At 46.9% G+C, this 10170-nt stretch overlaps 1 protein-coding gene across 1 annotated transcript; it reads right to left on the reverse strand.

Annotated features, from left to right (window-relative positions):
• Nucleotides 1-4358, reverse strand: LOC109322370 (4-hydroxybenzoate polyprenyltransferase, mitochondrial-like). Its single transcript, XM_019553458.1, has 2 exons — nt 4120-4358; nt 1-411 (listed from the first exon to the last, which is right to left on the reverse strand). The coding sequence occupies exons 1-2, from the start codon at nt 4340-4342 to the stop codon at nt 230-232; spliced, it is 405 nt and encodes a 134-aa protein (XP_019409003.1). The 5' UTR covers nt 4343-4358; the 3' UTR covers nt 1-229.
• Nucleotides 4359-10170: the final 5812 nt, after the last annotated feature.

Below are 10170 nucleotides of genomic sequence, written 5' to 3' on the forward strand. Positions count from 1 at the left end.
CTCCAGGCCCTTAAAGTGGCAGGCACAACCAGTGCCCTGCCACACCCCCTCTGCCAATTTGTTCTGCTAATAAGGGCTGGAACCTGCATAAGGAAGACATGCAGTCATTGTTAGTCATTCAAAAGCAGCCTTCAAATTTGTCCCTGTCTTGGTGTAAGACAAAAGAAGTTTTACTTCATGAAGAGGCCAGAGATTTACTCAAACATTTAAAGGAGACTGCCTGTTCTTTTCAAGTCCATGAGGCTCTCCGTACGTTTTTGTCATACTCTCGATCCCACATGTCATTGATTGCACAGCCTGCTCCACGCATCAGAACTGCTCCAGCACCAAACAGTGACAGCATATACCAGTCTGGAAAGCAACATGGCTCTGCAGCCAAGCCTATGCTCCAAGTATATGTCAGCCATGTTCCTAAGGAAAAAAATAGAAGTTGACAAGCATTAGGAAAAGAGAAATCATAGGGGAATTATTCCTCAGGACAGCATCAACAGCAAATAAATACCGAATGAACTAATTAACAACTACTAAAGCTGCAAAACCAAAGCTGACAAAGATTTAAGCTATAAATGCAAGGCAACGTGGTCCTACAATTTGTTGTGCTCTTTTCCTCCTCTTAATTTTCTTCTTGGCTAAACTGTTAAATAAAAGTACTTTTAAAAGACATTTCCCCTGCCCTGACTTTCCAACAAAATAGAAGACTGAACTGTGAAGAAAATGCAATGTTTGAAAAGTCAGCCAGATATTCAGGCAGGACAGAAAGCATGTTTGCTAAACCACCCTGCTCTCTCTTCAGAACAATTTGTGGCTACCTTTACAATTTTTCACAATTAAATACTCCTGGAAGTGATCTCTTTAGTTCGTATTTCAGAGGTTATAGCCATGTTTGGTCTAAGAACACAGGCAGACAAGGTTCTTTGTGTAGATGTGGTTTCTTTTATTAGACCAAATAAATAGTTGGAAAAATTGTTCTTTGCAAGCTTCTGGGCACAAACGCCCTTCTATAGGCATATGGAGAGCCTGCTGGTGTATATGTACTTTCCTGGGTGGAATAGAAGCCAAAATGCAAAATGGAGGTCTGTAAAAATGCAAAGACATGGCAATGAGGATCAGAGGCCATGGGAGACAATGGGTACAAGGACAGGTAGGTGGTGGGAAAATAGGGGAGAATGTTGACCTGGTGATAGAATGTAGCTTGTAAAATGCAGATAGGTTACTTGGGGTTATCAGATGCCAGGCAGGTTATAATGTGCCATAAATCAATGTCTGCATTTTGTCCATTTTATATCCAGTAGATTTATGAAGTGAAGCTCATAGGCTCATATATGAAAAGTGCTTTGTAAATTCCCTTTGAGAATTAGAAATGAGACTACAGAGACAGAGAGAGAGTGGCTGACTTATGAGACGTGTGCACCCACAGATAATTGGATATTTTTGTCTTTGATAAGATTTTCAGTGTGAGTTCATTCTGGTACTCTGTTGTTGTTTGGTTTCTCTTACTTATTTTCCATCATGGCATTCAGTGCACTGGATAAGATATTACATTTCTGAAGGTGCAGGTGTAAGATCTCCTCCAGAATTGCCAACTCCCTGACTAGGATAAATAAGAATATTGCAACCCTTGAATCAAGAAGAGTAACCATCTAGAATGATTATTACAGGAAATCCTCATTATTCGTGGTTTCAAATATTTGCAAATGCTGAACCTGCATTTTAAATACACTTTATACACTTTCAGGAGCTCCTCAGCTCCACACTTGCTGCTGCTGGGTTTCCACCACCACTGCCCCCCCCCAAGCTGTCGGAGGCACTGCATTTATGAAAGCAGTGCCTTATTCATAGATTTTGCCATTTGTGGGGGATACGAGAATATATCCCCTGCAAACGGCAAGGGTTGCCTGTATATCAAAGTTCCTAATTGCTTTCTTTGTTCAGGAAGCCCAAGCTTTTTGTGGGGAGGGGCAGACCATCCCTGCTGCCCCCACTGCCATGCACCTCGCAGGGGGCATCTACCACAAGCGCTCACAGGCCCTAATTGCTGTTGCTCCAGTCAGTGAGTATGGGGCTGTGGGGCTTTTTTTTTTTTTTTTTAAAGTGCCGGGAGGCTGGGGCTGGGCAGAGGATGGGGCTGCATAGGGCAGCCATGAAGGCTTCTCTTGTGACTCCCCCTGCCCAGGGAGAGGCAGGCACAGCCGGAGGAGCTGCAGGAGAACCTGAAGCTGCCCAGCCGTGCCTGCCTCTCCCTAGCTGATCCAAATCAGTACTGAATCTCCAATTCTGATTTGGCCGAAACAAATGGGGAACAGTGATTTGAATCACTGAATCAAATCACTGTCCTCTGAATCGGCCAAATTTGAATTGAATATTTCCCTATTTGCACAGGCCCACTACCCACTACCTTTTGAAAGAGCTCCTAAGACCCAGAGCTTCTATTTAGTGCTCTCAGACCTCAACCATCTCGTCTGAAAACGAAGAGAGAGATTTGCCATTGTGTCCTTGGTTACAGGTCTCCTTCCCCACATGCCACAGCACTGCTGGACACCCCATCATCACCAGGCATCCTCTGAGGGTAACCACATTTGACTGCATGCAGGTTGCAGATCCTCATGTCTAAGTGGCAAAGGACTGTGGCATGTGATGGGGACACCTTGGTGACAGGTGGGGTCAGAGAAGGAGCCTTTCCTGGAACAACCTCTGAAATGCCCCCATAGGGCACTCCCACCCAAGGCACTGCTTTGCCCAGGGGTAGACCTGGGTCAGGCTGGGTGCACTGATATACTTCCACAGCCACATTTCTAAACAGGGAGTGCTGAGGGAAGCACTTGATTTCATGTCTCATTGTCATCATCCTGACCCCTTCTGAACTCCTCATTCTACAGGTACAACCATCGCTCTCTTCTCTGTAATGGTGCCAGTGTTCCACCCACCAAGCTCACCTTTCTTTTGCCGCTCTGCTATCTGTTAGCTGCTCCTGGTCATGAAGCTCCTATTTCACAGCCCTGCAGACTGTTTTTAACTCATTACAATGAAGTTATATTAGTTTTTCCTTCCATCTTAAGCAAAATAATACAGCCCCAGGATCCTTGGGTATGAAGAAAGCTTGTAGTTAATTTTTACCTGGAGAAAAAATTCATGTTGTTTCATATATGATAATGTATCTTGCCATCTGCACCTACTTATCATATATGATGTTAAGTATATGTAATGGAACACCTTGCCATCTGGACTCCCCTTGTCATAAGTGATGTCGTATATAAGCGATGATTCAACTTATCCACATCCACTTGTCATCGGTGGTATCATATATAGGTGATGATGCCACTCATCATCCACAACCGCTTTTCATCAGTGATGTCATATACATATGATAAAGCACCTCACCACTGGCACCCACTTGTCATCAGTGATGCCACAGACTGTCATATATATGTACGGACATAACAAATACATGATTGCACGATTTTCATAGAATCTGCAAATTTGGTAGGTCCCCATGAAAAAGCAGGAAAGCCAGGGAGAAAGGGAGCTACAAATAGAGATGGCATTCTAATAGAGCCCTGGCATTCTAATTACAGGAGGGAAGAAAAGGGAAAGACTTTCATGGTGGCCCCACACACTTCTGATTGGCTGAGGAGCCCCAGAAGTCCCGCCTCTTTCCAGACATTGATAGAGGGCCACCTGTCAAGGTGTGGGGAGGGGCGGGATTGCCAGGACCCCCTGGCCAGTCAGAAGCATGGGCACTCCACCATGAAAATAGTGCCCATTGCTATGCTGGGACCACACAATCAAGAGGCTGCTGCAGTGAATTAGGTATGTAATGATGCACCTCACCATCTGCAGCCCCCTTGTAACAGGTGATGTCATAGCTAATGTCATATATATGTGATGGACTTAACTGTCTGCACCCCCTTCTCACAGGTGATGCCACATACACTCGATGATGCAACTCACCATCCGCCCGCCCTTGTCACAAGTCTAGACCCCCCCCGCGGGGGGGGCAAGACGCGGGCTCCGCACGGGCCGTTCCGACCCCTCCAACCGCCGGGAGGGTGGGGGGGACGCCGGGCGTTCGGGGGCTCCATAACGTAGCCCCGGGGGGAGGACGGACCCCCTAGCACTCACCGATGGGCCGGTCCAGTCGCATGAGCCGCAGGTAGGGTCGCGCGGGGCCCGGCGCCGCCTCCACCAGCGCCGCCGCCGAGAAGCGCAACGGCCACCCCCCGCCACCTGCCGCAGCCCGGCGGAGCTGCGGGCTGTGGGGCGCCGTGGCGGCGGCGAGGGGACGAGGGAAGGGCGAGCGGAATCCTCGGCGGCAGCAGCAGAGCCGCGGCAGCAACCCCGCCATGCCGCTGCCCAGCCACTTCCAGGAGGCGCCGTCTGATGACGTTGACGCCAGCGACGCTGCCACTGGTTGCGGGCTCACTGCCCCGCGCGCACGCGCAGTGCCAACCTGCTGCGGCCAAGGTTGGAGGGGCGTGAGGCGCCTCACTCACATAAATGCATCCAGTGTTTGGCCCCGTAGGGAAACACGTCTCCAAAGCAGGTAGCAGCCGTGGCACTTGCAGCGGGTTTGCACATTCGCTCTGTCTTTCCCTTAACACCCTGCCCTCCCTTAACGTATATGAGGTGTTAACACTTGCACATATACATATACACCCCCCCCCCTTAATATATGGGGCAGGTTAACACATATGCGCACGTATATGCACACGCCCCTTAGCACACAGGATGATTTAATTTCACCTGGCTTCTGGGCAGTAGCCCTTCAAGCACCTTTCCTTCTCCTTTGCAGTTTTGTCTGCAAACCCCAGGGTTAGGACCTGTGGTTTTCCTACAAAGGCAGCCTGGGTCCCCCTGCATCCTCTGCTTTCTACCAGCTGAGAATTTACAAAAACAGCAATACATGACAGGCCTCTCCATGAGATCAAGAGGAAGCCTTTAAAATCCAACTTTCCACTGAGGTTTGAACATTTATATCCCAGAGGGGCTTGGGTGTGTGTTTTCTTTTTCGTGAACTGCAGCTCACCTCTGTTCTGAATATTCCCCCTGAATGTCCAGGCACAAACTCTTCTGTCACTGGTGTGCTCTTCTCAACCAGGGTGCCCCAAAATCCTGTTCAGAGTGCCATGAGGAGTCAGAAAATAAGCAGGCTTAAAGCTCTTCCCTGCCTGATTGTTCCCCTCACCCCCATTGCACAGCCCCTCTGCAGGGCAAGAAACAACACTGGAACAAATCCTTTCCTTTTTCGAACAGGATGCCACTCCATTCACAAGAGTTATGGAGCTGTGCCTCCAGTCGAAAGCAAGGTATCCTGAGTCTAAGCAAGTGGAGAAGCACTGCTCTAGGGTCATGTTAGAGATTCAGTTAACTTGATGCAAGCCCTAGTTAGCCTGCAGGTGTGTCAGTATAAAGGTACTTACATGGATTGGTATGGCTTGTTTCTGCAGCCTCATCTCAGTGTAAACATCTTTATATTGACATGACTGTGTTTAGATCACAGTTTGCTCCAGTTGAGTGAAACCTGTTTTTCTACCAACTTAACTATATTGCTGCAAGAACTGTGGATACACCAAAAGAAGTTATTTTGTTAATTGGCATTTTGCTCCTTCTAGCAACTGATTATTAAAAAACAGAGAATGCAGAGCCGGATCTTTCTCTTCACATTCTGAATGAGCTGAATGTGCTCTGCTCAGGGTGCCAAACAGCAGAATTGACCTCCATGCTCATGTTATTTGAATTTTCTTCAACTAAAAGAAAAAAGAAGAACAGGAATATATTGATGTCCTAACATAGCATGATGCAGACAATGTTCTTTGGGTAAGTCTGATATCTTTTATTAGACCAACTAAAATAGTTGGAAAAATTCTTGTTTGTAAGCTTTCAGGTACAAACATCCTTCTTCAGACAGAGAAAGCATCTGGAGTTGTTTTGTGCTCTTTCAAGGTTGGATAGAAACCAGAAGCCAATATGCAAATAAGTGGCAGTGAAGGTCAAAGGGGTTAGAGACAATGGGCAAGATACTGCATCCCACACAATTTTCCAGATCTATGCAGGCAAAACCCTGCTGCCGTCTTCTTGGATGATGCCAGCTACTGTTGTTTGAATTCTTGCTTGGCTTAGAATGCACACCAGTGCTACAGAGACATTCACTCGCTGCATCCTTAGTGCCTATACAGTTACCTGGTGGTCCAACTCATTACATTTTTCCCACTGAGGCAACAGGCTAGCAGTGAACTATTGCTTCATTCCTAACTCAGTTAAGGAGGAATTTAATGGAATAGCCAGTCCTTACAGTTGGCTAGATAATGCAGCCAATTTATTTGCCAATTTCCAAATCCATGGTGGTTAACACCCCTAATCCAGTTTCAATTCCTCCTAAGACTGTGGCTATATCCTGCTTTTTCTTGGTAACCATTTGTGTAGAGGCAAAGCAGCTATATAGCTAATTATGCCACTCACGCCCAAAGTATTTGTCCATTTGATTTTGATTTTTTTTTAAGGCAATTGCCACCTGTTACGCATCCATAGCACTAAAGGATCACCAAAATATAATCAACCTGGAGTTTAACATGGAATACACCTCACACAATTCAATTTAACTAAAATCTAACTTTTTAAATACATTAAATGCATTAATAGTTTCTACATTGAGGGTGTATCTACATATGCCCATATGGCAACGTTGCTATTGTGCTGTGCTTTAGTACTTCTGTGCCGGCTATAGGTATTGTATGGTTTCTGACCCCTTCCCAGTGTTCGCCAGCCTACTGGTGGCAACAAGATGGGATCTAGATTAGGCCACTTGGTCCACCCTCAGACTGTTGACTTCTTTCCTGCCATGACTTTGATGTAATTTTTTCTAAGAAGCAGTTCTCCACAGAACCTTCTAGATTCCTAACCTTGGTCTCTTTGTGGTGCTCTAAAACTTCCCCTTTACCCCATCCTAACCATGTCCTGTCTCAGGGAAGGATGAACATTGTTGAGACTACCAGATGACCAAATTATGCATACTGTCTTAAACAGCCATTGAAATAGGGGTCTCTTTGACTGACCCTTCTAGCCTCCAAGCAACCAGTAATCCAGCTGCTTGCATCAATTATTGTAGAACTTATAATACAAAGTCAGTGTACTGACAGCCTACTTCACGGCCATCATAATATGTCCTTCCCCTAAACAAGGGTCCTGTTGGGCCATGGACTTAGCAAGTCTTAGTCCTTCTACTTGAGGGTTTTAACTCAGTTCCATTAAGCCCAGTGGCTTTCTGTCCTTGGCTAGGGGCCCCAAACAACTACTTTGGGGCTGCCTCTCAGTGCAAAACAGTCTGGGGTGTGAGGACTTGCCCCAAGCTGAGCTCTAGCCTCTGGGGCAGACCTCAACCCTGAAGAGGCAGAGAGTGTGACAGCTTCAGGTTTCTCTGCCCAATCCAACTCCATCCAGGGCCCCTCTGACTTGAGAGTAGTGATGTTTCCAGTTGTCCGTCTGCACACCTGCATTGCTGATCTGGTACCTCCAGGCTGCTGTATCCTGTTGTTTGTGCTCCTCTGAGCTCCACGCCCTTTAAGCTAGACTGGCTGCTTTGCTTCAGTGGCTGTCTGCTCCTTGTCCAGAAGCCACTCAGATGTCTCCCTCTGCTGCAAGCTGCCCTCCTTGTTCCCCTCTCTGAGACCAGAAGTACCTTCCCCAGCATGCTTCCCTCTAATCTGGATCTTCAGGTTGCTCTAGAAGCACTGGGGCATCTCCCGCACGCCACTTCTGGATGTTGCTGGTGCTGGGGTAAGCTGGGGATGCTGATCATCCCTCTCTCTCTCTCCCCTTCTCCTCCTCCTTTTTCACAACTTCCTTTTGGAAGTACTAAAGCATAGTGCAGTAGGCATCCCCTACTCCACTGTACAGTGGGCACATGGTTATTTTTAGCCGCTACTTTGTCATAGCAGTGCACTATAATGAGGGTGTGTGCCACTACGGTGAAGTAGCTGCCGGTTATGTGTGGATGCACATGGTTGTTGTGTCACTGTTGTGTGTCGCTATGGTGATGTAGCATTACATGTAGACACACCCAGAGAGACGGAGAATGCTTGGTTCAACGGTCTCATCAAATTCCAGATGTTACTGTATTTCACAGAAAAGGTGGACATTCAATTCCTGAAAGTAGAGGATGGTCATCTGTGGGTAATGGCTGTTTTTCAGTCCAGATGTTGCTGGATGATGACACACACCCAACTTCCTTGTTGCCCTCCTTTTATGCTTTTTCCTCTAATACCTCCTAATTTCCAGGTACCATTGATTGGTTTTCCTGTGATCACTATACTCTTCATGTTTTTATCCTGTCAGCATTTTCCTTTGTTTCAACAAACCCATCGCATGCACACATTTTCATTTGTTCTTTTACTGGTGTCTTAATTTAGGCATGCCAATTAAGGTCTGTTTATCAACTCTGGAAATTCCAAGGGCTCTGCAATTGGGCACTGTCCAACTGGTCCCCTTTTATCACTTTTCATTAACATATTCAATCATGCCATCCCTCCGATTCAGTTGGTTAATGCCAAGTTCTGTTGATTTGAGCTAGTAACAAGGCCTACATTTCACATGCATATGTTGATAATGCTGGAACATAAGCTGCCTGTGCAAATGAGCTCAAGGCTAGCTAATAATGCAAATACAAGCCAAATGAAAAAAGAAAAGTTGAAATAATAATAAGGCTAGAGAAAAAATTTGGCAATGGTTCAATAAGGTTGAATAAAAAATAAAAGTTCAAATAATACTATAATTCACCACTCAAGCATGTGCAATTAAAGCTCAGTGTGACACGCTATCCTAACAACCTGCTTCAGCGGTTGCTAACATCTAGGGTGCAGACAGAAGTACAGCTCCAAGCTGTAACTCAGTAGGATTTGTGCAAAGAGTTCTGAGTTTCAACACTACCCCAGACCAAACAGATGTTCACTGTTGGTTCCAGTGGGGAGGGGAAACTAGCTGCCTGCTCTGAGCCTGCAGCCAGGTTCCCATAGCAAGAGCCAGGCTATCTGCTGTTGTTGTGGGGAAAGTCTTACCTCTTACTCACCTACCATGCCTTGATGTTGCTTTAAACAAAAAGGAGGTTGGAAGGCTACCCTCAGCTCAAAGGGAATCCAGGCAATGACCAAGCCACTCTCTGTCCTATCTGCTGGGGCCCTTTTGATTCTATTAGTGCCTATAGGCACCAGGTGCCTTAAGGGATGTGTTCATGGCCCTCAACCACCCCTGTAGCTACACCCTCACAGATGTTACTCGTTATCAGCTCAACAGGGCAATCTGTTCCACCTCGATGTGTGCCCCTTCAGGCCTCAAAGCCTTCATAGGAGCTTCAGCCTTCCTGGGTTTGGCTCCTTTTATCTAACTGGGCCTGTTGCCTGAGGTCCACTCTCTGGGGACCTTGGCTTCTGTGCCCCAGTCCTCCTAGGTCCTCCCAGGTGCTGCTGCTTCGGTGAGCAGTCCACAACCCTTATCTCAGCTGGTTGGTTGCTTGTACAGCAGGCTAGTTGACCTTGTTTCTCTCTTTTTAATAACAGGAGCCTCTGGCTCCCTGATACAGTGACCAAAACCCATGGCTACCAGCCATGCAAACTGAGGAAGATGTATTCACTTTCTGCCCAGGAATTAAAGCAGCTGCCCAGGGCAGGAGAGCCCTGAGAGACCCACATTCTAATTTCATATCCTAAAGAAGTGAGATTTCCCAGTAAGACCAGGACATGGGGCAACCACTTGCCTTCTCTCAATGTGCTGTTCCCTCAGGTCTTATCTATCAGGAATTCTTTCACTTTTCAAAGGAGAGAGTCTTCTTCTGATCCAAGGCAGAGGGAAAACACCTGGCTATCACTGCCCTGGTCTGGTTTGTCTAGTGAGCAAAGTCTGTGGCACAGGCTTCCCTGTTGACTGTGTTGTTCTCTGATGCAGCTTAGTGCTGGAGGGAGCTGCTCTCATGCCTGGCAATCCAGGAAGTTTTTGGAGAGTGCTGGGGACATCTTCCTAGTACAAGTGCTGGAACAGCTGACTAGGGGCCATACTCTTCTTGACCTGCTGTTCACAAACAAGAAAGAAGTGGTGGGGAATGTAGTAGTGGATGGTAACTTGGGCAGCAGTGACCATGAGATGACTGAGTTCAGGATCCTGGGGAAAGGAGGGATGCAGAGCAGC

The sequence above is a fragment of the Crocodylus porosus genome, unplaced genomic scaffold, assembly GCF_001723895.1.
Source record: "Crocodylus porosus isolate Cpor-Errol unplaced genomic scaffold, CroPor_comp1, whole genome shotgun sequence".
Taxonomy (NCBI): Eukaryota; Metazoa; Chordata; order Crocodylia; family Crocodylidae; genus Crocodylus; species Crocodylus porosus.